This window comes from Cuculus canorus, chromosome Z, assembly GCF_017976375.1.
Source record: "Cuculus canorus isolate bCucCan1 chromosome Z, bCucCan1.pri, whole genome shotgun sequence".
Taxonomy (NCBI): domain Eukaryota; kingdom Metazoa; phylum Chordata; class Aves; order Cuculiformes; family Cuculidae; genus Cuculus; species Cuculus canorus.
The window spans coordinates 39,397,462-39,424,633 of NC_071441.1; the positions used below are offsets into that span (position 1 = coordinate 39,397,462).

The 27,172-nt window shown below is 37.5% G+C and overlaps 1 protein-coding gene across 1 annotated transcript; it reads right to left on the bottom strand.

Annotated features, from left to right (window-relative positions):
- Positions 1-646: 646 nt before the first annotated feature.
- On the bottom strand, positions 647-26,658 carry NAA35 (N-alpha-acetyltransferase 35, NatC auxiliary subunit). Its single transcript, XM_054054189.1, has 23 exons — positions 26,535-26,658; positions 25,510-25,643; positions 24,403-24,436; positions 22,825-22,939; positions 21,679-21,753; positions 20,212-20,379; positions 19,366-19,432; positions 18,629-18,672; positions 17,978-18,028; positions 17,108-17,191; positions 15,220-15,334; positions 14,541-14,719; positions 13,377-13,436; positions 12,143-12,249; positions 11,856-11,922; positions 10,471-10,569; positions 8,995-9,173; positions 7,121-7,257; positions 5,689-5,756; positions 5,310-5,450; positions 2,566-2,688; positions 1,412-1,492; positions 647-785 (listed from the first exon to the last, which is right to left on the bottom strand). The coding sequence occupies exons 2-23, from the start codon at positions 25,631-25,633 to the stop codon at positions 726-728; spliced, it is 2,178 nt and encodes a 725-aa protein (XP_053910164.1). The 5' UTR covers positions 25,634-25,643; positions 26,535-26,658; the 3' UTR covers positions 647-725.
- Positions 26,659-27,172: the final 514 nt, after the last annotated feature.

The window sequence follows — 27,172 nt, forward strand, 5'->3', positions numbered from 1 at the left end:
TGTTAGCTATGTGGACTCTCCAGACCGGGAAGAACAAAGAAAGACCAAGGAACAAACGGCAAGTAGAAATGCCACACTACATTTCTTGCTGTCGTCAAAGACTTCTCCTATATTTGATACAAAAAAATTCCTACACAAATTACTTCAGTAAAACAAAAAGCACCACATTCGGTGTACTAGTTTCACCTGCTCTTAATTTCTACAAAGATTGTTTTAGCTTGCAGAACTTGGCAAGAAAAGACCTGTCCTTCTGCTTGCAAGTTGTGCAAATTTGATGCAGTTTAGGCAAAACCAGGAAAACTTGCAATCTCTCCAAGTGGCTTTGTTGAAAGCAGTAGCTCAGCTGTGTCTGTCATACGTGAGGCTCTACTGCATTATTTTTATATAGTCCTAATTTCATTAAACCCCTAAACCACCATTTTCTGCCAGAGATCATTCATAAAAATGCTTTATGATTACATCGGTAATAAAAATCAATTAAGGTACAACAAACAATACAGTTGGATTAAAATCAGCTTCACCTGAAAAACTTTATACAAACCACTTGAAAACAGCAGTCGCATTCAGAACATGTAAAGAAGGCAGTCTATAGAATATTCCACGTAACAGAACTTTTATCCTGGAGATCCCTGTCAGTGTGGGTACAGAACTGGATACTCTATCTTAAAGGTGTTATCTGATACACAGATGACACTTCAGGTATCCTATCAATAATGTTCTGTCTTTCAAACAAGCTTCACAACTGGAAAATATTTATGAGGGGAGAAGTCAAATTCCGGAGGAACCTAGAAAGGAAAGATTTAAAACATTACACAGCAGTACTACTGAATTTAATACTCACAATGAAGGATACCCTGCAGACAGAAGAAAAACTTTTAAACAGTGAAAGACTGAAAAAAAAATAACTCTAGCTCTTTAACATCTGAAAAATATTCCAACCCAGTTCTGGATATATCATTATCTGGTAGTGATGGCCACAAAGAGTGCTGGCACGCCTCTTCAGTGTGCTCTTCCATTCTTCCGTGCTTAGCCTTTGGCAGAAAGTCCGAAAGCCCTTTCCTCCCTCTCACCCATGTGGCACCTGCTAATCCTGGCAGGCAGCGCTCTGCTAATTGTGTTTACACAAGCTGGTGATACACTGCTACACACTGCTACCAATTACTTGTTCCTGCTCTTGAAAAGTACTCGTACATGTTATTCTACATGTACTCCCATTTTTCTTCTCCTAAAACATTGAGAAACAAGAGTTTTCTGTATTTAAATAACTACAACAAATATTTTCCCACAGAAAAATGGATTAAGTTACTTTCCAAGTTCTTTTAAGAGCGCTGAATCTGCTCATTCACCCACAAGGTACCTGTGGTAGCATGGTGTATACATTTCACATTCAATCCAACTGGCATTTTCTTACCTTTGAATCTTTTTTGTGGCCTCCTGCCAGCAGCTTCATAACCACAATATTTGGTTTAGCAACTTTTAGAATTCGATTGACCTAAACACAAAACAGCAGTAAGTATTCAAGTGAAAGTGTATGAACTCAAAGATAATACTCAAATCTTTGCATACTCTAACAATACAGCAAGTCCAACGCTATCAGTTTAACAGACAGGAGCATCTTGGATTTGCTTTGAAGTATAACACCTGGATCAATGAAATTCATGGAGGGAGTATTTAGGAGTCACTTTTTGCACTCAACAGACCATGGAAACCACTGCTTTCCATGCTTATGTTTAGAAACTGTTGAACTATGGCAAGCTCTGAGGCACTCATCCAAATAAAGGTTTAGACAAGCTCCAAGCATCTACCCCCAACACTGTGATCCAAGCACAATAAGGGGAAACTCAAGTATCAAACTAGTGCCTATTTGCATGAAAGTGCTGTGGGCATGATCACGCTACCTCTATCTACTCTGTCAGCCTCCATCAGATGTGTGTAATACCACTAGGATCTAAGGAACAGGCAGGAATTCCTGAATTTTCAGAACCCAATTCCATAAATGTTCTCAACTTGCTCAAATGTGACAGAATAAGTGTCCTTCTTGCTCCAAAAGAGTTACAGACAGTCAGTTTTTAGACTAGGGGCAAAGAGGGAGAAATTCTTAGTCATGTTTACAGCCTGGTGCTGAGAAAACTTCTCCAGGAAACAAGTGCCAGACTCTATCCTCTTTTCAGCCTGATGACATCCAAACCTATTTCTCCCACCTCTCAGGAATACATGTGAATTACCAGATTTCCAAGTAAGTAAGGCAGGCATGCATCACCATGTTATAGCTGCTGTTCTTTTAGGATGGGGTGAGAAGGCAATGTGCAAGAGGAATCCAAAGTTGCCATTTTGCTTTTTAAGGTACTGTTTCGAAACACTGAGCACAACCTTGATTACATCATGTAATGTGCTGAAACAGACCACAGTGTCAGATGTCAGCATCCTCCTCTGTCCACTCCTTAACCAGAGCACTCAGCTTTGCTCAGCATTCTGACTTAATTACACTGTAGATCTCAAACAGACCCAACTGAAAACACATCCTATTATGAGGTACTACTCCTTTTCCCAGTGTTACAGCCTTACCTCATAGTCTGGATTAGGAATATTCTCAAGAATCATTTTAGCTTGCTGGAAGTGTTTGCTAGCTGCCATGTAGAGATCTGATGACTGAGGAGGTGGGCTGTACTTATTTAAATCAGACATTTCCTAGGATGTTACAGAAATATATAAATAGATATTAAAATCAGTTGCCAACAAATTGCATTTTTATAATAGTAAATGAAAACAAATTTCTATATTCAAGCAAAAGGTTATGTCAACTAAATAATATCTTAAGAATACTTAAGTTGAAAACATTTATTTAAAACAGCAAACACCAAGCAGCAATAAACTGCTTAATGATTATTTTATAGTGACACAAAATACAGCGAACCTCTCATACTCTTAATCATAGAATCACAAGGTTGGAAAGGACCCATTGGATCATCGAGTCCAACCATTCCGAACACTCCCTAAACCATGTCCCTCAGTACTTCATCCACCCGTTCCTTAAACACCTCCAGGGAAGGCGACTTGACCACCTCCCTGGGCAGCCTGTTCCGGTGCCCGATGACTCTTTCTGTGAAGAATTTTTTTCTGATATCCAACCTGAACCTCCCCTGACGGAGCTTCAGGCCATTCCCTCTTGTCCTGTCCTCTGTCACTTGGGAGAAGAGGCCAGCTCCCTCCTCTCCACAACCTCCTTTCAGGAAGTTGTAGAGAGTAATAAGGTCTCCCCTCAGCCTCCTCCAGGCTAAACAACCCCAGCTCTCTCAGCCGCTCCTCATAAGACTTGTTCTCCAGCCCCTTCACCAGCTTTGTTGCTCTTCTCTGGACACGCTCCAGAGCCTCAACATCCTTCTTGTGGTGAGGGGCCCAGAACTGAACACAGTATTCGAGGTGCGGTCTCACCAGTGCCGAGTACAGAGGGAGAATAACCTCCCTGGACCTGCTGGTGACCCCATTTCTGATACAAGCCAAGATGCCGTTGGCCTTCTTGGCCACCTGGGCACACTGCTGGCTCATGTTCAGTCAGCTGTCAACCAGCACCCCCAGGTCCTTCTCTTCCGTGCAGCTCTCCAGCCATTCTTCCCCCAGTCTGTAGCGCTGCATAGGGTTGTTGTGCCCCAAGTGCAGGACCCGGCATTTGGCCTTGTTAAACCTCATCCCATTGGTCTCGGCCCAGCAGTCCAGCCTGTTCAGATCCCTTTGCAGAGCCTCCCTACCCTCCAGCAGATCGACACTTCCTCCCAGCTTAGTGTCATCTGCAAACTTGCTGAGGGTACACTCAATGCCTTCATCCAGGTCATTGATAATAAAACAATAAAACAATTAATAAAACAATCCCTCTCCTGAACAGTTTTGTTATCCATTTGCTTTAATAGTGTCATGCAGCAGTATGAAATCACAGAAATAAACGGCTGGAAAAAAAAAAAAAAAAAAAAAAAGTATGATACTGTTTACTAAATCAAGTTCTCTGCAACTGAGATACTGAAATGAGTGAGAATTTAATTTTGGATATATATATTTTTAATATGATACTCCTAGCCTTTTTTTTTTTTCCACAGGAAGCCACGACAGTCTAATTTTCTACTACAGTTTTTTGTAACACTAAATTACTAGGGAGAGTGACTGGCATACCAAATAAGACAGTTTCACTTTGGACAGACCTTCAGAATGTAAAGTCTGGCCACTAGAAACAACAATAAATGTCTGAATTTCTGCACCTGAGGCAGAATAACCCCAACAAATTACCAGAGGCTAATAACCAGCTGGATGAGTAGCAGCATTGCTGTGAATACCAAGCTGAGCATCAGCCAACAAGGCGCTCTTATTATGAATCAGACAAGCCTCATACGGGATTATCAAGCAGAAGCAAGGTCAGCTGATCAAGGAAAGTTATCATCATATACTCAGTATTTGTATTATAACATCTGAAGTATTGCATCCAGTATTGAATTCACTCAGCTGAAGAAAACTGATGAGATGCGGAGATGGCTAGGGACCTAGAGCACATGACCAACAAGGAGAGGTCAATGGACCTGGGCTTCTTCAGTAAGACAAGGATGTTGCTGATGGTTAATCTTAATAGCAGCCTACAAATACTTGAAGTTGTCACAAAGTTGTAGGAAGACAAAGGTGATTTGTAAATGGCACACCATATAACATGGGGGAATAGGCCACAAATTGTGGCTCTAGTAACTCAGACCAATATCACGAAAAAAAGGTGACTAGTGTAGTCCTCGATAAGGTTGTCCAAGAACTAAATGGACCAGAAAAAGAAGTTGAAAAATGTCCATCCTTTGATTTTTGCAGACTTGGCCAGACAAAGACAGAGCTGATGTCATCTCTAACTCTACTTCAGAGAGAAGACAGAATAAGATAAGGCTCCACTGGACCGTTCCAACCAACACTGATTTAACACTCAAAACTACTTTTGTTTCATCCTCCCATTTGCTTGCTGCAGTAAGCAAAAATATGGTGCTATATAAACCACAGCCAAGAAGCCTGTCAATAGATTTTTAAGAGATTTCATTTTCATGCAAACCAACACAAACATTACATCAGACTAATTTTTAAATGCCCAAGAGTCAAATTTCAGTGGGAATTCAAAGCAATACATTTTCCTTCAACACAGCTAAAGCTAGAGCTCCTTGCCATTTTGACTTATGCTGCAATATGAACTCTGAGATGTTAAAGGCTATTTTACAATGACAAAAATGTCTAAAACAGGCAAGCAAATAACTTTTATAAAAGCATGAATGGCACTATGTTTTAAGATTACTCACTTTAAACTGCAAGTAGTGCACTGGGGGTGGTGTGATAACACTGTTGAACGGAGCAAACCTGTGCTCATATCGAACTTGTTCACTATCCAGTTCAAACTTGGGTTTTCTTACTTTGCCATCCATGTCAAATGCAATCATTGTCTAAAAAGGAAAGGATAAATATAGTGTAAAGTGTTAGCTTTATGTCATATTTTGTTGTGAGCAAGACGGACGTTACAATTTAGCCATAACTGAAAGGACAGAAAAGTAATAGACAATTTATCACACTATAAACCTGAACTTAATTTCCAGTCCCACTAAAAACAAAGAAGGCATGCAATGCATGCTTGATTGCTATTACAAAAAAAAATGAAGCCATTGTTCAGCAAGCACAAATTACCTTGTACATCCCAGCACACATATTTTGATACGCTTGACTCATGGTAATCTCTCTGCTGAGAGGGCGAACTGCAAATTTCACATTGAAATATTTTTTAAGTCAATGTAAGCACACATTCATTTCAAGTCAAAACAGTTCTTTCAAATGTTCAGAAAGTCACACAATTCTCAATTATAATAATGAAAGAAAACCGAAGCATGAAAAGCAAGGACATGCATTTCTGCTCACCTCACCCCCCAATAATACAAAATATCTCAATACATACTTAACTGTCACATGAACACCATATTGCCTTCAATGAAATAAACTGGTCCAGACAGTCAATGTTACTACACAAAAATAAACAATACCCTAGAATTTAAAGCTTGTAATTGAGATACTTAGTTCATGGATTTTCTTTAAACCTTGAAGGTTAAAAGGCTGAAGCATTTTTATCCTAGATAGACTTTTATCCTGATAAAATTCCTTTAAGATCCCCTTCAGCTTTCAGTGTTTAACTACTGCCAAATTCCCCCACACCTGGCACCATTTAAAATGCACTAATTACAGCAGTATTTTCAGAATTTTAAGAGACAAGGGACTTTAGTTAATATGACCTTGAGCTGTTCATATCAAGTTGCTTGTTCCCCGTGAAAAGAAGAGAAGGAACAAAAAGCAAGGCATAGCAAATAATGAAAGCAAGCTTCTGCATGGTGCTTATATCCAATGGTAATGCTAAGATAACTGCACCATACCACCATCTTAGTAGCCACTGAGGCACAGCAAATCTGTATAAAATGCTATTCAGTCAATGTTTCTGGATGCCTTTTTGGTATCAGGCTTACAGCTCTGACAACACAGTCAGACTGCTATGATATAGGACGGGAAGCTCATTTTCTCTCACACATATATACCAGAGAAAGTGTAACTTTCTAAATGGGCTTTAGCACAGCAGTGCTACCACTGAATTGAAACAGGGCAACTCACCACTGTAAAATTAATAATCACACTTGAACGCATTCTGAAGCCAAAGAGAAACTACAGAAATCCACTGAATGTTTAGCCTTTGAATCTAGTTACAGTCATAAAGAACATAATTCTACAGGAATTACAGGCTGCAGAAAGGCAGTATTTTTCAAAGGCAATGGCTCTGGATCTCTTAATTAATTCTCACAGGATCCAGCACATAACACAACCGGTAAAGCTATGAATATAAATAGGTCTTTTCTGAAAACACTGAACTTCTTTAGAAGTAAGTAAATAAATTGGAAATTCTTAAGTATTGACTGACTTTTGTTTCAGTTAAAAAGTTTTACATTTAGCCTTCATAAACTTCAGGACATTTTTCCTATCCATATCAGTGTTGACTCTATAAATATTTAATTTAGATTCTACATCACTGCATGAATGGGGAAAAAAACTCAAACAAATGTTACACGCTATACCTAAATACCTTTTTTCTTTTTCTTTGTTTTCTTACTACTACGGCCTTTCTGTTGCTCCTCCATTATTCGCTCCTCTGCCATTTGAGAGCTGTCAGCACGGCTCAGTGTTGACATCAACCAGGCATAGAGGAACTCTGACAGATACCTACAGAAAAAACAGTATGTAGCTGTTATATTTTGTACTGTAGGATGTATTTGTAATATGCACATCCTCACTGAATGCCAACTTGTTTACTCAAAGAACTAATTGTAAAGGACAACCTCTAGGGCAGTTAAAACTTTTTGGTTTGCATGGTTGCAACCAACAGTTTAGCCGATATTCCAGTTTGGAGTTTTTTAAACAAGACTGTACAAATTCAACCACATACAGGTCAAGGTAAGCAAGTTTCTTGCATGTTTACTAAATGAAGTCTAAGCTTCTTATTCCTTCAAAACCCACATAAAATCAAGCTTTTCTATAATTCTTCCTTCCTCCAGCAAATGAGCATTTTTTAAAGGATACTATGATGATACTTTTTCTGCTTTTGTTACAAATCACTTTTTTGTGAAACGAGGTTACTGCCAATTTGTTTCAAGTATCAATAATCCACGAATTATTAAATAAAAAGGCCAAGCTCACAAGAGCAAAAGATCAACATGCAGTTCTTTAAGAATTAAGAATTCCGTAAGAGTGATTTCTCAGTAAGGAGGAAGCTGATCCAATAAAGCTCTGAGATGACTTCAAATCAAAAGCAGAAAAAAAGACAGTAGAAATTACAGACCTGGAGCATATGAAGAAGAAATACTACTTCATAAGAAGTTGTAATTCAGAAGAAAAATTACTGAGAAATAATTAAGAGTTTCACTTGCACATTTCCCCTCAAAAAATTCCTCTCTTTTGTTCTTCACTTACAGTAAGGAGATAAAGCAGCTGACATGACAGTTCCAATTAAAAGTGATTTTGTTATAATGGTGGGGGGAAATAAAGGCAAGTAAAAAAAAATACTGTTTTACAGAAAATTTAGTATTACTTGTTAAGGTATTATTTAAAGAATATGTCCCTCTTCTAGTAACTACCTGGAACACTAGTTTTCTCACTTAGTGCCTAATCAACTCAAACCAGCATAGAAACATAATGAAGTGCACTGAAGTTGGAGTCATTTTAATTGGTCAAATCTCCCAGAAGGGAGGCTTACAGCTTAGGGGTTTATTTGTAACCTCACAGAAAAAAAAAAACCCAAACAAAAAAACCAAACCAAGGTACAGAAGAAATTTAACATAGGAAGGTTTATAATGCTGAATCAAAAGTGAACCATCTAAAATAATTTCTCATTTAGACCAAGCCACCAACTATGAAAAATAATCTAATGTGAATGGAATGGAAAAATTAAATGAATTTTGACTCCATATAGTGCATCATTAGCACTACAGGCAGATCACTCTTCAAATATGCTCACAGAATAAGATGTTACTTTATCTAGTCAACTTTCAGATCACAGTCAGGACTTAAAAACTCTACAGATCTTTCTTTAAAAAAGACATTAACAATAATATTGATCTTGTTACTACAAAGACAGAAAAGAATAAAGGAAACAGCTTTCTTTCTGAACTCTTGTCTGTTGTAATCGGCACATCTTCTATTAGATACTGTTTTATAAAGTTTATAAATAGAGAGCAAATAAGTCCTTCAGAAAAAAGTAGTGGTACACTACTTAGTGTAGAAAAGAGACCAAAAGACTTTTTTCCTCCACTTGTAATTTTGCGAATAGGCAAATTAAATACTGTTTTGCACAAGTCTGAGATTAAAAAAAAAATCATAGTTCTCCCCCCTTTACATATTGGCAATCTTAGCTCTGTGGGAGCATCCCTCCTTGAACAATTGGTAATAAGAGCATCCTCTTACCAATATATGTAGTAATATTCATGCATACTATAAAGTTCCAACTCAAAGCCACTCAGAAGATACTGTATCATAATACGGAGGTTATGATATAGGACCCAGGTGCCCAAGCAAGCCAAATGTTGCCTTTGTGGTTCCTGCTTCAGTAACATACTATGAAGTGCTGCATCTACTTTCTCTGCCTATTGAAAAAGAGAGCAAAATAACAGAGGAGGAAGAACATTTGCATTGAAACAGCATCAAAGTTCTGCCAGAAATAAAAATCTTCACAAAATTCGAATACAAATTCGGTAAAGCCATGCTCCAGATTAAAATTTAAAATATGTTTTTACAGATACTGCCACCACTGAAGTCTAGAACTGTCAGGAAACTGGGAAGATATTCACATAACTAAGTAAAATGTGCTGCACAGAGAAAAAAAGTCTACAGAGTAATTCAGCAACAATATTAGGGTTTTTTTTAAATTTAAAATTTTAAGATTTATATAAAGATTGTTAGAAGTTCGGTGAGCACTGAAACTCAGAACATGTTACAAGCTGTTATTTATTTCGCTATATTGGCAATATTTACTTTTCTTTTTTTTTTTGAAAAACAAACGCCCAAATTAGGTGCACTGAAATATTAAATGTATCAGCTTAACATGCAAGAAACACACTGTGGCCCACCAATTCTGTCTTAAAAAGTAATTGTATGGAAGACACTAAATCTCCCACTGTTGGAATATTGTCAGCAGTCCTGAACAAATCAATCCATATAATCTGTTACAAAGTGAAAAAAACAGTGTGTCTCAGAGCTGAGTCAAACCATCTTGAGAAGCCAAAGCACACAAAATCTCTCCCCTCAGCTCTAAGTTCACTGCCTGTTCTCCTTAGCATGCACTTCTTGGAAATGTATTATTATTTCATGACTCTCAGTGCTGAAGAAATGTATTTTCAGCAAGTGTAAATATACCTTTCCTGTCACTTTTCAGTCCCCATTCTTGAGAAATATTGAAAACCAGTTGGAGTACGTATTTTTAAAAGTTATTATTTAACTTGCATGTATTTGTAAAGATTGTTATAAAATTCTGAAATTTAAATCTCACACAGCTAAGACTGAATTTTCAGAAGTGTCTTGTAAAGACGGTTCATCCATGTCCCCTGGTTACACCTTGCAGACTGACAGTTACAAGCAGGATAGAGACTACAGGCAGTGGAATTACCACTAAATTACAGACATCACAACACATTTCCTTCATGTCTACTTATTGGCACAAAGCTAATCTTAAAAAATGCAATACCTTTTCATTCAGCAGATCTAACACAAAGTCTTTGGATGCATCTTACAGATATCCTAGGCTGCATTAGGAATCCCCTTCCTAAATATTTTAGGACAAACGTGGGAGTTGCTTTTTTATCCAGAATCTAATATCACATGCTCCGCTCTGGTAGGAATACACCTAGAAAGAAAAGTTTGCTAGCCTGCTGCCTAGGACATTACCTCGTCCTGGAGGGTGGCAAATTCCTCAAGTATGTGACCCAATTTATCTCTCTGACGAGCTCTATTGTGTCCATGGATTTGAATCAGGCTACAAAATGGCTAGAAGAAAAAAAAGAGGATCTTTGAACTTTCAACACAACTTTGCAAGTACAGGAGGGGTACTATGATGTCTATCAAAATGCCTGTTTTATACAACTACATTAGGAAGTGGGTTCTTTGAGGCTCTCTACAGAGCAAGTGCAAGCTATCAGGCAAGCAAGCTCTAGGATGATGCCAGCACCCATTTCTCTGTATACAAGTCAACATGACATTGAGAGAGCATCCTTAAGGCACCTGATCAGAACAGAATGCTTGGGATAAGACAGGGATTTCTTATGCCTAAATCCATGTGTGTAGGCAGCCAAGAAGATCAACAGCATCCTAGCTTCCACCAGAAATGGTGTGGCCAGCATGAGGAGGGAAGTGATCAGCCCCTGTACTCAGTGCTAGTGAGGCTGCACCTTGCAGTACTGTGTTCAGTTTTGGACCCTTCAGTACAAGACAGACATTGGGGTGTCCACACAAGGGCAATGAAGCTGGTAAAGATTCGGGCACACAAGTCTTATGAGGAGTGGCTAGAAGAACTAGGGCTGTTTAGTCTGGAGAAGAGAAGGCTGAGGGGAGACCTTATTGCACTCTACAACAGCCTGAAAGGAGGCTGTAGTGACATGGGTGCTGGTCTCTTCTCCCAAGTAACAAGTGACACAATAACAGGAAATGGCCTCAAGTTGTGCCAGGGAGGTTTAGAATGGATATTAGGAAAAATTTCTTCATTGAAAGAGTTGTCAAACACTAGAAGAGGCTGCCCAGGGAACTGGTGGAGTCACCATCCTTGGAGCATTTAAAAGACGTGTAGATGTGGTGCTTACGGACATTTTTTAATGGTGGACTTGGCAGTGTTAGGTTTACAGTCAGATTCCATCATCTTAAGGGTCTTTTCCAAATAAATGATTCTATGATTTTCTTAGATTTTCTCATTATGCTGCATTCAGTAACTGCATCTTTTAAAACAATTCTTAATATTTTTAAACTGGAAAATATGTAAAAATAATTTTGTTTTTACTAGTGCTATGCATTTGTTTTGTGACATTAAACAGCCCTGAAAAGAGTTAGTAGGTGCACATCTCTAATAAAGTGAAACATTAGTGAAAAATCTGAAAGCAAAAATCAGGAAATAAACAGCAATAATGGCTTTTAAAAAAAACTTAGTATTTCAGGATAGCAGACTTCTACAATTCTGCCTTAATGACAAGTGTCAAAAACAACTAGTCTCATTTTCAAATGTAAGCAAATCTTGAAAGTGCTCATATACCCATGAACATGCTGTAATTGGAATTAACGCTTACCCGAACACAATGCGTCACAAAAGAATCAATGTAGTCCTTTGCCTGGTGATTATTATAAAGACAACACCTAAGAGGAAAATCCATGTTTGTAAATGTCAGAACTCTGTGTAGCACAAAATTAAAGAATAAGCAAGAGTGAAGGAACAGCAACTGACTCCTTCATACAAAAGCACCAAAAAGCACAAAATGTACACATACTTCAGGTGTCCGTCTTTGCTTTGGTAAGCAGAAATTTTTTTTTTCCTCATACTTATAAACACATGCAAGTAAACTCAAGATCCACTTACTTTGGAGAAAGCACTGGAGGACTGACAAAAGACCTTAAAGCATCTTTTACCATGTCTTGCATGAGGTGAGTGCCAAACACCTTCTTGTTATCTACCAGAAAAGTCGTCTGAAAGTGAAAACATGGTTTTAGAAACATTTTAAGCTCAAATTAATGCTTTAGAAATTCCTAATAGAAAGCTCTTACAGTACCTGTATTAGAAAACCTGTATCAGAAATTTGTAAGATTGTTTTAAGAACTAAAATGGTTCACCTAAGTACAAGGTTACAGTCTCCGAAATACAGGCACACTGATCACTGTCACTTCTGTGGTATCCCCATGACATGCATTCCGTTCTATTACTTGCATAAAACAATGCTCGCAAAACTATTTTATTTTGTGGACTTTAAAAGATGATTAATCAGACAGATGTATCTGACGATTAACTTAAAGTAGGTTATGTGGTTTTCCAGCAGCCAAATAAAGGTAGTACTACTTTCATTGTCACGTTGCTCATTCCACCTTCCTCCACAAAGGTTGTCCCTTTTTCACGTGGTTTTTCAGTGGAAAGATGAAAAAAAGCTCTGCTGTCAGCCACTCACAGGCATTGCACAAACACAAACCATGGCAGGTCAGAACAAATACACTCTATAAAAACATTTTATTTGCCAAAAGTCATATTCCATTGGCTCTATACATTGTCTAGTGATCAAATGGAAAGAAGTTCTGACATCCAGGGACATTCTATTCAAATCAGAACTTCCTATAAGAGTATATCTGGGTCTGAGTTAAGGAATATATAATACACTTTTCAAGGAAAAGTGAAGCAATGAGAAGAAAAGTAGTAGCCTGTTATGCCCCTAAACACGAGCTTTACTGTTGCAGCAGTAGAGAAAACCTATACATGAAATTCAGTCCAGAAAGGGAGGATGAATATAAACACCAGCCCCAAACTGAGGCAACCTACGGAGAACATAAAAATGCATGTACAGCTCCAGCATTACCGCCAAGAAAAAAATTTAATACTTTGTTTTAATCAGCAGGTAGCAACATGATCTCAACAACAGTTTTCAAAAATGTTTTAAAAAATTACATCAGAACAGAAGCCTCCATATATCTAAATATTTCCAGAATTTTTTTTACCATTTGTATATTAAGTGATATGAAAATAACTAAAATGTTGGAAACAAGAAGATTAATCTATATTTATAATTAAAAGAAAATTATTTCATTTGAACATCAAGATTAAGACTTGCCTGCAACAGGGATCTTGAAAGAACACATGGCGACTGCTCACTAAACTCACAGAAAAAATCCTAATTTACATTTAGAAAAAAAAAAAAAGACAATTCAGGTTAATATGCCTATTTGCATGTATGTATATGCACGGAAACAGACACGGATTTATATTTTTATACACACACATGCGTTTGCATTTTTATTTATGCACATATATACAATTGTGTAAATACACCTATATTTTTGTATACAGACTCACACATGAACTTCTTTCCATTTTGTATACAGACTCACTAACTTACACAAATTATAAGAAAGCAAGCATGAATGATTTAAACATGTAATGAAACTAAAATCTACTTTTTCTGCATTACTTGTTATTTAACAGAACAAAAGGTTCCTGAATTTTCTTCCTCAGATGCAACAATTAAGATGATAGTATAGAAAAAAGATATCGTGAAACTTCAGATCACAGCTTCACTGCACCAGGTATGTTACAAAGCTGTAATGTTTAACTGGTACCAGATGCTTCACGCAAACACTGCTTTAATTAATTTAACAGAGAATAGGAAGACAAAAGATTCTTGCTCGATTTTTCAGCTGATGTAACCATGGCTCTTTTCTCAGTCGGTGAACGTGTGTATGGTAAAAAGTATATTAAGCATTTAATCATCTTCTAATTAACGTACACAACAGCTGAGAATAACATCTTTGATTCAGGAAAGAAAATAAGCAGGTTAACTTTATGCCTATACATAAAGTGAACAAACATATTAATTTTTTTTCATGTTACAGGCACATGAGCAAAATACTGCTTACTTAATCTGAAAACATCAGGAATACAGAAAGGTTCTGCTACTGCAGATGCAGCTCTCTAACCAGAGAAAGAGCCACAAGTAAATTAACTTGCTTGGGCTCTGCCACTAACACGTGTAATTATGTAACAGATTATGGGAAAAATGGGAGGTTTGAGCAGAGAATAGAAAAAGAGAAAAATATTAAGTATCAGGAAAGACAGCAAATTTTGAAATTGTACACAACAATGGGAAACACTAAGGGATTCATAAACACAACTCATTTTTTTCTCCAGTGGGCAATGGCATGTATATATGGAATGATTTTTTGCAAGTTACATTTTAACATCTTATGTTTGACTACAAATAAGAAATATGCATGCTTACCAGTATACAGTGCAAATTAGTTAAGTTGACTACTTCACATACAGTTTTTATTCGGTCTATGAGTTTGGAAAAATAGTTGACCATTTCTTCCCTTTTAATTATTTTTGCATATCGAGGGAAAGTTGGTGGCAGCAATCTCTGATTGACAAGGGGCTCAAAGCCCATCATAATAGGATGGTCTAGTGAAGAAGCAAGCAGAGTGAAAGAGAGAGGAAAAAAATGCTGCATATAAGTTGTGTTTTCAGAACTCACTTCAAACTTGACAGTACAATACAAATTATTCAATTAGCCAAAATGAACTTTTTAACTAACAGTTAAACTCCAGAAACACAAACTACCCAACTGAGACAATGATTACTATTTAAAAATTGAATCTCCAGTACAGGCAGTGAGGTGGTGTTCTCTATTTTCCAATTAGTGTATATGCCATTTTAAGAGCAACGTAGTTAAATCAAAAGTTCACATTAATTCTGGCTTCAAAGTGACAGTACTGCTTTCAGGAGCACCACCACCTAGTGAAATAAAATTAAGATCAAACAATGCAAATATATAACAGTTTGTATAAAGAGTATTATTAGTTCGAAGTGAATCGTGACTTTTTAAAAATACATATAGTGATTTAAGCTTATCAAGACAGTATATTTAAGAAAGGAAAAAATCAGTAAAGTATGATACATACCTCCTTTAGTGGTATCATTCTGTGCCTGGATTCCGTGATGCAATGAATTGTGGATGGCAGAAAGCAAGTCAGCTGCCTGAGTCATTAGTTTCTGAGCTTCTGCAACTGCACTTGTCTGAAAGACAGATAATAAACGTATTTTGCCTATAGAATTAATACCAGTACCAAAAAAAGAATGATATGAGAATTCTAATGTTTGTACAGTTATGGAACAAATCAGCAATTTTTTTGTGTAGCAGTGGTCTTTATATTTTAAAATACGTGTTTAAAACAGTATTTTTTTGCGGTATAATATAAGTCTTAACATTAACTACAACTGAAAGTCTACTATAAACTAGATGCAAGTCCTTTACTTTCGATTGTAGAGGCAGAGGGGAGCAGAAACTCCTACAAAAACTTTTCCACCAAATGAGGCAGAATTCCAAACCACAAAGAGGAAATAAATTCCCTACCACTGAAAAAAACCAACCCAGAATTATTGAGTATAGGGAACCCAAAAACTATCAAGTGAAACGAAATCAGTATATAACATTAGAAAATTATCAGATGTCCACTAGAAATCTTGATTCATGATCTACTGACATGCTGAATTTTCTGATGTCTTATGAATCCAAATTTGTGAGCAAACTGCGTACCATTTAAAATAGCCTTTGTAAAATCTAAAATCTTGTCTTCAAAATATTGGACTAACAATCCCTGACAGAACATCAAATATTTGAAATCTCAAGTCACATTGAAACATGACTTCTTCTAGAAAAGAAAAATGTTTAAAACCCCATGAAGATCTAACGGAAACGGATCAAGAGCTGCAGCTCTGCATAATACCTGTTCACTTATTACAGCATTCATGAATCTACTGAAAGAGTAAGTGGCTAAGCAGATCTACTTCAAATCAAAGTAGTCCATGATGTAAATAACTTACGCTTTAAGCACTCAGACTTAGCAACACTATGATAATCCGATCTGGCACAGATTACTACCTTACAGCAGTTAACATGGACAGAATTTGGTTCTACGTCAGTACAGATTACTTTGATGTCACAGTTTAATTTCCGATATAACAAATGCTTACGCTCAGAATGCAATTGCTCTCAACCACAGAATGACTTTTTCCTCAACACTGATGTCTATCAACACCACTTGCGTCTGACTTAGAATTTAATCAAGCTCTTTTAAACTATACAGTACATAGCTGCTCCAACAGCATGTGGGACAGAATCTATCCCACTTACAGAAGAAACTTCATTTCGTTATGAAAATGGAAATAGAATATTTATCCTTGCATAAATAAAAAGCTCTTCAAACTAAAAGATCTGTCTTATGTGACATGATTCTACCCCTCTGCCTAAAACACGTTGTTCCATCCCCTCTCAAAAATTAGGAAATCTTTCATTAAAAAAGCAGACACACTGCATGTGAAGCTGTCATATTCCTCTTCTCAGACCAAAAGAAGTCTAGATATGAATTCAATACTATGGAAGGAAAAAGCTAACAAGAGAAGGAAAAGCTAACAATTCCAAAGATGGACACAACACTGCCGAATGTCAGGTAACTCCACAGAAGGGAACTGAACTTGAGAAAGAAAAGTATTGCTCTTCTGTGTTAAACAAGTAATCCAAAACGAATAAATATTTTTCTGATAGTGTGCTAGAATGAATACTCTGTCTCTCTGCAAGTCCATAATATTATCAGCTCTAGTCTTCTCCTACATTTTCATTAAAAATGAAAGAAAATTGAACGGTTGCCACTGCAAGGCCTTAACCAGCCCTTTAACTGCCTGCAGAAAAATCAATTCAAACCTACAGAACAACTGCTTGACCTTAGAGAATTAAAAAATAAGTATTTCACAGGATCACAATGCAAACACAGATACAGCAAACAAACTTACCTCCTTTTTGGTAAATGCTATCAGAACAGTCAGTAGTACCCGGGTAAACTTGACTCTGCTGAACACAGCTAAACATTGCTGATGCTGTAATAAAAATATCCTGAAAGTTACTAAATAATACACATTGAGTCCTGAAGCTTATGAAAAAAATACTTTACAAATTTATTGAAGTATGCTCTCTAGTCTTAAAAATATTGTATCTAGTATGACTCTGAAGAAAACTTATACAATTTATAGAAGAAACCTATACTACTGTGAGAAAAGCCCGAATACAAAAAATACTAAGGCACTGTGGGTAAAGAACAAACCACTGGCTGTATAGCTACCTCCTATGTAAATACCATCCAACTCTCAGCTTAAGTGAGTATCAATTAATTATTAAACCACCTTTCTCTGTTTGCCAAGATATACGTTAAGAGTAATCTGTAAAGAAAAAACACATTTCTTGGAAAGGAAACCTACACCCTCCTACATCAGCCACATCAACTATATCAGTTATCACTTTTTATGGAAGGAGCTACACTGCTTTCACTCTGTCCTACCTTCTCCCTGACAGTACACGTACCAGCAGCAGTAAATGGTACAGGACAGACAAGATCACTCACTTCACTAACAGCTTCTTCTTGAGAGGTAGCGTATAAACGGCAGCACTGCAGCAGCATCTCTACTCTGCCATTAGGCTCAATCCAGAACTCCAGCCCTTCAGAGCATAAAAGCCTACTTGCTAGCATGAGGCTTGCTCTCAGTCATGTTTAGAGCAAACCAGATATGACAGTAGTACCAACACTGTTCTTACAAGATGGCAACTACAGATTAAAGTAATGCTGTACTAATCCATCAAATCCAGAAAAAAAGGAAACAATTCATTACTTCAAGTTCAACTTCTGGGTCTCTCTCTTCTCCCTGTCGACTTCGGGTACTCTAGAAGGTAAAGAAATTTCAAATAAGTTCTTAAAAATTGCAAAGGGAAGGCATTGATTAAATCCTTTTAACCTCTTCAGAACATCTATCTCTGAAATAACCCTAAAAATTGTCTCTCAAGCTCAAAACCTCTTAATATGTAGTACAGGTACTTGAATGACCCAAGACTCTCCTATAGTAAGGACTTATCTCAGTCCATTCTACAAACTGGCAAGGAAATTGTATGAACATTTCATATTGGGAACTGTGGTAAACAAAGATTAAGTGACTTATTTAACATCATGCAGTACATCTGTGTAAAAGCTGGAAGTTAAATACATACTTTCTGTGCCACAGCCCAGCCTTATCTTCTACATCATGATTCCAGATATTACTAGTGAAGCAACTATTAAAGAGTTTAAAAAAGTCTGAAGACTTCATGGTCTCTAGCTAGAAGGCAAACTACCAGCATCTTACACAAACCACTATGACAGTTCTTAAAAAAAACCCATCGTTTAACGAAACAAACCCATTGCATTCTTCATAATCACAACTCCCTCCCCAAAACCTATGTTAGGTTCACTTGCAGTATAATTGACAAGGCAAACGTGATAAGAATACCTTCACTCGTTTTTGCATGTCATCCTCTACATCCTTTAGCATACCTGTAAAAGTCACAGTAAAATTAAAAGCTGAGAAGCAATCCTAGGTACATGTGCACCACTCAGCTAAAAAAGTTTTGAGGGAAAAATCAAGTTTTAAGTGCTTTACATACCCATTAGCCAAAGACCAGACACAAAACAATCTTGTGAGGCATGGTGGGGATGTCTTGCAACGACAAAGAAATCAGAGTACAGACTGCCTGATCCAAAGCTACAGTGTTTACAAATTTTCTCAAAGTAAATCAATGGAAAGCTTAAGTACGTATTGAAACAGGTGAATCAAAAGGCTAACATACATAGCTATGCATGTACCTAACAACATATGTATTCATTGCTTTATAACTAGTAGATTGCTTTTTCCTCAAATCAATCTGTTTAGATCAAAAAAAAATCTGCGAGGCTGAGAAGCAGAATTCAAGGAGTGCACTTCCTAACAGTTTGTGTCTGTCTCAGACTTGGATGAGCTCATGCCTAGACTTGGCTGGCACTTCTGTTTCTCATGCATTTAACAAACAGCTGAACCTTTTCTTCAAGGAGAAGTAATCTGATCCTTTTTACCAAGCCACCAATGTTCCCAAGGCTAATAAAAAACTTGAGCATCTAGGATTCCTATTAATTCATTAGGTTTGGTTGAGACTAACCAACATGCTCCAAAGAAAGACTGATGGACAGATACACAAAAAGCACAAACTGTACCTGTAACTCTAAGATCTGTCACACTGTTGGCCATTTTAAACCCATACGTCATTGACTGAAAATCTTCCTAAAAAATAAAAATCAAAGAAGGACTATGTAGTGAAATACAAAAAGTCACAGACACATTTTTCAAGTTGGGGTTTTCTGTTTGCTCTAAAGTTTTGTCGTTCTTTTATTTTAGGGTGTTTTGTGTAACTACGCCAAGTATAAATGTCTGGTTTTATTCTGCACACGTGGATACACCCATAGTTTTGGTGGCTTTCCTGCCCAAATCCACCCCGGGTTATTTATAATATTTTCTGCACGACTTAATAGCAGTACATCCTTCATGATTTTCATCAAGTGCCACCACTACCAAAATGTTACCAGAACTACCGATGTAAAGTATTTAATCCATTTCAGTTGTAGTCAGTAAGAAGTGACTTGTCCAAGTTCAGAGGAAACAAAAACTGCTAAGCACAGAAAACCAGACTGATTCCATTGCTAGATGGACATTTCAAACAAAAGACAAACATGGTTATCTAATGCAGAAAAATAAAATACTAAACAGGAAGGAAAACACAAGTAAAACTGTTTTAAAATCATTAGCCACAAGACTTGCATTGCTATTTGAGTAAAATAATAATGTGACTCCAATGCTCAAGCAAAATACAGAAAACAGCATGGACAGCTTCAATGAAGAAAACTGCACTTCAAAGACATCAAGACTAATACTTCTAGGAGGATGAATTGTTGCTCCTACAGTATCCTCCAATCAAACAGTAACGAATCTCTCTAACATACTCTTTTATTTGCATTATGGTGCCTACATATAATGTTATATTTAACCATAGGAGATACTGATACCTCTTCAAAAACAGCTGCTTTGTTAACCTTTTCTCTGGCAATATCACAGATTTTCAGAATCCCTAGAGCAAATGCCTTCATAGCAGGATCTTCTATGAAGTCCGGATTATGGATATAAAGGCAAGTGAATACCGTCTGTGCCAAGGAATGTCCCTCTAACCACGTTATCTAAGAAAAAGAAAATTAAATGCTTTACTCAAGGCAGCAAAGACCTTGTTTTTATATCTCAATTCTTTTTTGCTCTTACTGTGTTTCAGTGACTTATTAAGGAAGTCCCTATCATGGCAACGTTCCATCTATCGAAAAGGGCAAGAGAAGGTCTTTCAAACTTTAACCTTTTTGCATCTGCTGGCTGTGGCAGCCAGTAAATTACTGAATCCTAAACACTATCAAATTCTGCTGTTGGATAAATCTCTTCACAAAGTTCAACTCTGATCTGTGTGACTTAGTCAGGATATTTAGTTAAGAGAACATCAGATTAATAAATTTCCTCTACATAAATAAAGAATGAAAAAATGCAAGTGGCTATAAAACAACTCAGCAATATGCTGCATGTTACCTTCTACAACTCAGAGCTTCTTTTCATGATCCTCTCTACTACTTTGATGCTGCTTTAAGCTACAGGGAAAGCTTCAACGATTTAAAACATTATTTCTATCTTGAAATAGCATAAAACTCAATAGCAGCAAATTTCTAATACAGGAACTGTCCCTTTTAAAAAAAGGTTCATTTCTTTTTTTGAGGGGTGTGTGTGAATTACGTTACTCTGCATCAAATACACAGTGATCTTCACATGTCTTTTTGGACTAAGCTACTTTGAGAATATCTGAGAATAGCTCGTATTACTTACTGAGGAAATTAAAGAACATACGTATAAACCCCTACAATTAACAAATAACTGATAATTTACTTATTTCCTTTCTAAAAGGATTTGGTTATTTTTTTTTCTTTCTTCAAAATGACCCTGTAAGCTCAGTCAATACTGACTAAAGAAACAAGCAAGAGTGCTGTAGATTATTGCCCACTCATTTTCCAACATAGTCAAACAATATATACAACAGGCAATCAAATACCATACATTTTAAAAACACAAATTATAAAATCTTCCACATTATTCAAAATTTTACCAGCTCTCTTCCATAACGATGTTATCACAAAAAATGCCAAAATCAAATTTATGACTCTTCAAACAGCCAATGAGAGGTTGAAAATGCTTTTAAAAAAAAATACAAGTACTTTGATGAAACTTAACTCTAATTTAGCTTGCATCAAAAATATTCCACGTTTTGTAGCTACTTCTTGTATCAAATACAAATATCTAAGTGGAAAATAAAATACTACATGTGTATTCTCTGCTTGGTCAATTGTTTTTCTTGAGTTCTCCTGATTTTTCTTCTTCTAAATTGGATTAAAGGACTACACTTTGAAAGCAAAACCATCTAACATTAGGAGCAGAGAAATGCTTACCAAACAACAAAAACATGTATCCATTATTCCTACCAACTCAGGCGAAGTGAGATCCTTTATTTTAATGGTGCCATCCTTAGAAAGCAAAGGAAGAAAAAACCTAATGAATACTCAATCTTTTAGACAAAACACAACTTATTATTCGTAGAGTTGAAAAGAAAATTACAATTTGGTTAAGACTTCAGAATATCTGTATACCACTATCTTTACCGATTAGCTTCACAATGTGCCTCAAATTCTGAAAAACTTTGCTTTCCCATCATTGCGCTGAACACTGACAAAAAGTAAAAGCTATCCAAAGCGAAAGCAAAAATAAAATTTCTGATTTATGAGTAGTCAAAGTTTAAAACCAGTCAACTTACAACACTTAAACCACAAAAAAATATATACAGTCATAATAATGAGTGAACAAGGTATAATATGCCGGACTTATTCTTTGAAAACTGCTCTTTACACTGCAGATACATGTACAGATGCTTACTGCCTTCAACGTCATGACCAAGAGGCAGCAACCCTACTGCTTTCACATTTATTTGTCCAATGTATCCAATTCTGCACCAAATTCTATGCTACTTAAGATGGCAAATATTTTACACACAGTTCTCTTGGCCCATGGTAAAAAAAATTAATGTTTTTCTCAAAATAAACAGGAAGTCTTTCAACCTCCTTCCACCAATCAATCTTCACCAGGCATCACAAGTTAATCACTCCTGTGAAAGTTATTAAATTAGCCAACTTCTGTTCAATAATAACGAATGGGTAGTCTCATGAAGTGTTAATTTCCAGCTATTGTAAGGAAGCTGTTTTCCGTTCAGCTTAAAGACAGTCCAACCAATACATTTTCACAGAAACAACACATTTTGGCAAGTCCAGGGCGACTCACAAAAACATTTCTGAAATTTGTTTATCTGAGGTAGCAACACTCAACAATTTCACAGTATTTTTCACAGTTAGCATCACTGTAATAATGTAGGTAACAAAAAAGGTAAACATCACAAGATATCACAAGGTATTTCTTACTTAACTATACAAAACAAAAAAAAAACCAAAACTCATCAAATTCTACTGAATTGTGCTTAACTGCAATTTGTTAAAACTATATCACACTTTCTAGGGAGTAGACAAAACTAGGAAAGTCCCACAAACCTTAATGGCTTGCTCGAAGTTAAGAACCTTTCTATTAACTTGGTTTCCAATCATACCAGCATCCATCTTGGGATCCATCATTTCAATGGCAGACATGGCTTCAAAAAGACCAAAACTAAGAACACACACACAAAAAAAAGTGTTCTGAATTAAATTATTCTACTTTAGTCTTCATAAACCAATGTAAAGGAACATATGATGATAAACTGAGTCTACAGGCAATAAGGTGAAGTATATGAACATTGCTAGTGATCTCTAGAGATCATGGTTTTCTGAAATTTGAGGATCTTGCAACATATAAGTAAGAAAACAGACACTTAAAAGTAAATGAAATCTCTTAGACTATTCTAATGCTGAAGAACACCACCAAGAAAAATATACCATTACTAAAGCTATGCACACCTGTTTCTACACACCTCATGATGACACAGAATCTTTTCAAACATCATATAACATAATAAGTGGACAAACTCTTCCTTATTTATGCTACATCCAAAAACCGAAATAAGACATGCCCCCAAGAAACTAATGATGACATACATGACAGAGATTGACAATAATGTACATGGAATATACCAACTTTATTTAAAATGGGCATGTTAAGAAAACTGATACAAAAAACTCCAGCACATGACAACGGATCTCTTGCAGCCAGGCCATGAAAGCTTTTGGAACCATGCTAAATGATGACTTGCCTACAGAAGAGACATAGCATCTCAACTTTGACACATACGGTATTCATCAGAAATGCTACACAAGCCTTTATTACATAAATGAGGTTATTGCATGTGGCACATTTTATTCCTGAAAACTTACTTGCCGTGAAATGCCCTTATGTATAAAATTACAAAAGCGCACTTCCTTTCTACTGAGCAACTGTTTGGAGACATCCCTGGCACCTTTTTAAGCAGGTTTGCATTTTGTAGTGTGTTTTCTGAGCTATTAGTCTCAAATAAGTACTTTTTCTTTATGCAAGTAAGCAGATTGGTGTGGCTAAACAATTTACTCTTATCTTAAAAATATTTTAATCTCACATCATTCCTCAATGAATTCAGCGACATTTTAGCACAAGAGTTTGTTGTTATTTTTTAAAATATACCCTTTCTCCACCGGTAGAGCTCTCAGTTTTCATTTTAGTATACTATTTGAAAGTTATGTTAAAGCACATGCAGTGTTTATCCTAAACTTGTTAGTGACATGTAAGGCAACTAAAGCTTAAAGTCTTCCTGGCATTCTTTTTTTTATAGAAGTATGTCCACATAAAATAGTTCAGCAGGTTCAGTAGTGTCAACACCACTCATCATAAAACATGCTATAAGCCTCTAAACTACTTGGATTAACTGAAAATATGATGCTATAGTGGCACCATAAGAAACACTCAGTATTGATACAGGTGCACCATATATATATATATTGCTGATGAAAGGATGAAAGATATTCTGAATACTTCTAATATTTTATTTAAAGCAAAAGTTTAAAAAAGCTTAGCTGATAATGCATGACTTACTTGCTGGTAAATATTAACATACTTGCACTAATCCTGTCTAAGAAACAAAACTATCCCACAGGCATACTTACAGCTTGTCATGAAGCAGCTCTCCTAACTTCAGTTCTACAAAGGAACAAAACAGGATAAATAATTACAATCACCCTTCTAGCATAAATTTTCTAGGACAGTCTTGTTACTCACTACACTGCCTAATGCTAAAAGAGCACAAGATGTGGGAAGCAGAACAGCTATTTCTACTCCACCCTCATTTACTTCTACTTACAAAACACTTTCAAGACTGAAAGGCTAACCACCTCCCCTAGCTGTCCCACAGTTTTTCCACACTCCTCTCCGTTACTCCAAAAGTTGAAGCAGTTTTAGAATTACCAAGTAGTATAACACCACCTGAACAGCCTGGTACACAAACCAGCAGTTGTCTGTAGTCCTTTATATATATGTCTATATTTCCCATTAAAGTTTACTAAAGGGCTTGCTTTTCTTCATGACTTTTAAGGAAGCCTTTAAAAGTAGTTGGTGGTACAGGAACAGCACATCATTAATAACCAGCAACTATACGATATCATAAAAAACCCTGTATCTATCCCTATGTATAATTGTGTGTTGTTGTAGTTTCATATTTATTTTTCCCTAACATTGTCATGAAATTGGTTGAAAAAAATAGTCACCATCACGTTAAACTAGCACTAATATTAAATAATGATAAAGGCACTGCTTAAATGGAAGCAACTGCTTTCCTGTGACTGGGATGCACTGCATCTCTTCAGAATGTTAAGCCTCTGCTTGAAAGATTAGAAATGATGCACCACCCAACTGGAACCTAAAGACCACAAAATGTATACGAAAAAGCAGAGTGTTGATTCTGCATGGATGAATGAGGTCTCCGTTTGGCGGAAGAGACAGGAAGAAATCTTTGCAGAGGGAAAAAAAGCAGGTGCAAAAATGCCTAAAACAAAAAAAGCATGACTTAAAAAAAGGAACCTCACCTTGCAACAGGAAGCAAGGTGAGGTTCTTCTGATATTTCCAATGTCACAGCTAAGTTAAACACAGACTCAATATAGTCCATTCATAAGGAGCTTGCAGCCCGGTCAACCCATTGCTTAAAACACGTCAAAAAACTATGCCCAGTCCTCTAAAGGATTCCAACATTTCTCAGAACACAAGCAGTACAACTCACCTCTACAAGCTTCTTCAAAATCCTGGGTTATATCTATCCAGCTTGTATTACTCTTTTCCATCTTGTCAGGCATGCCGAGTTCCCATCCTGAATCATCATCTTCTAGTGAAGCTTTCATAACCATGGTTCTTCACCTTTAAATATGTATCAGAGACAATGCACATCATGCACAAATTAAAGAAACTGCTTCGTGGGAATAATTCTTTTTTTCCTTTTCAAGAACCAGGTGCAGAAGGGAAACTAACTTAGAATCACAGAGCAGTTTGTGTTGGAAGGGAGCTTGAAGATCATCTAGTCCTAACCGCCCTGCCATGGGCAGGGACTTGATTTCATTTAAATAGCTACCATAGCATAAAACCAGACATATTGATAAAATTTATTTTTAAGAAAATGTAGGAAAAAAATGAGAAACTGTTGTTCTACAACTAGCTTGTAGGCTATGGAACCTCGAAAACTAAGGACAATAAAACCACAATAAAACCTTTACTGTCAATTTGGAAAGCAATGGGAAACAACATCAGGAAACCATTTCTTACAACAGATGTGAATATCGCAGATGTTTTCTTAGTCGTTTTGCCCTACCAGAAGCACACACGCCCTCCCTCTGCTCTGTGAAAGGGACTGAAAAGAGACGACTGTAAAACCCACCACACGTAGGTTTGTTATTCCTAAAGGCTATATCCAAACGAATTTGTGGAAACGGGCATCCTCCCTTCAGCAGAAAGCAATACCGAGATCGCCGCAGCAGCGTTAATCGGCTCCAGGACGGAATACCGCTTGTAAAAACTTCACTGACTGGTTATTTCGAGCCGGTTTTGCGCTTTTAGCGACCTCCGCAACGTGGGATGCACCGCCCTCGCTCACCCAGCCCCCCGCCAGGACACAGCAGCCCCTCCATGTAACCTTTCAACAAAGGGACACCGGGAATTAACGGGAAGGGAAAGAAGAAGGAGGGGAGGGAAGGGCAGAGGGTGGGGAATTACCCCCCCCCCCCCCCGCTCCGGGGTCCCTCCGCCTCGCCTCACCTGTTCCCTCCTGGGCCGCCGCCGCCGCCGCCACCACGCTAACCCAACCCGGCCCCAACGCGCATGCGCAAGCGACGACCCCGCGTACACCCCCCCGCCGTCCCACGCGGGCGCGCATGCGCACGTCGGCGCCGAGGGTGTCCGGGACGGGGCGGGGGGCGGTCCCGGCGCGGGTGAGTAGTGTTCCTCGCTTCCCCCGCGCGGGTGAGTAGTGTCCCCCGCTTCCCCCGCGCGGAGTGGGAGCGGTGGGGGGAGAGTGTGCGCGGTTTTGCCTGCGGCTGCCTCGGCGAAGCGAGGCCTTCCCGGGGCGAGCGGGAGCCGGGAGAGGGCGCGGTGGCGACCGGGGGGCAGCGCTGTGCAGCCTTGTAGCCGTATGGAGCAGCCGTGCGGTGCGGTGCGGGGCAGGGCAGTGCAGTGCGGTGCCTTCGTGCCGGGCTGAAAGCACGGCTGGCGTTGGGGGTATTTTTGGGGTTTTTTTTCTTTTTTTTTTTTTTTTGTTTTGTGGTTTTGTTCTTTTATTTTTTTTTTCTGTAAGCTGTTTTCTCCCATTTCTTTTGAAGCTCTCGCCGTTTTTCCTAAGAGATATCTGCTAGAGAAAACGTCAGTGTACCTCTGTGCAGCGTTTACTGTGCAGATGA

Coding starts and splice junctions, on each gene's coding strand:
- NAA35 (XM_054054189.1), bottom strand. CDS start 25,633: ATGGTTATGAAAGCTTCACTAGAAGATGATGATTCAGGATGGGAACTC. Junction 10,570..11,855: donor TTGTGACGCATTGTGTTCGG/GTAAGCGTTAAT, acceptor TTTTTCTTCTAG/CCATTTTGTAGCCTGATTCA. Junction 786..1,411: donor GCCACAAAAAAGATTCAAAG/GTAAGAAAATGC, acceptor TTTCCTTTCTAG/GTTCCTCCGGAATTTGACTT.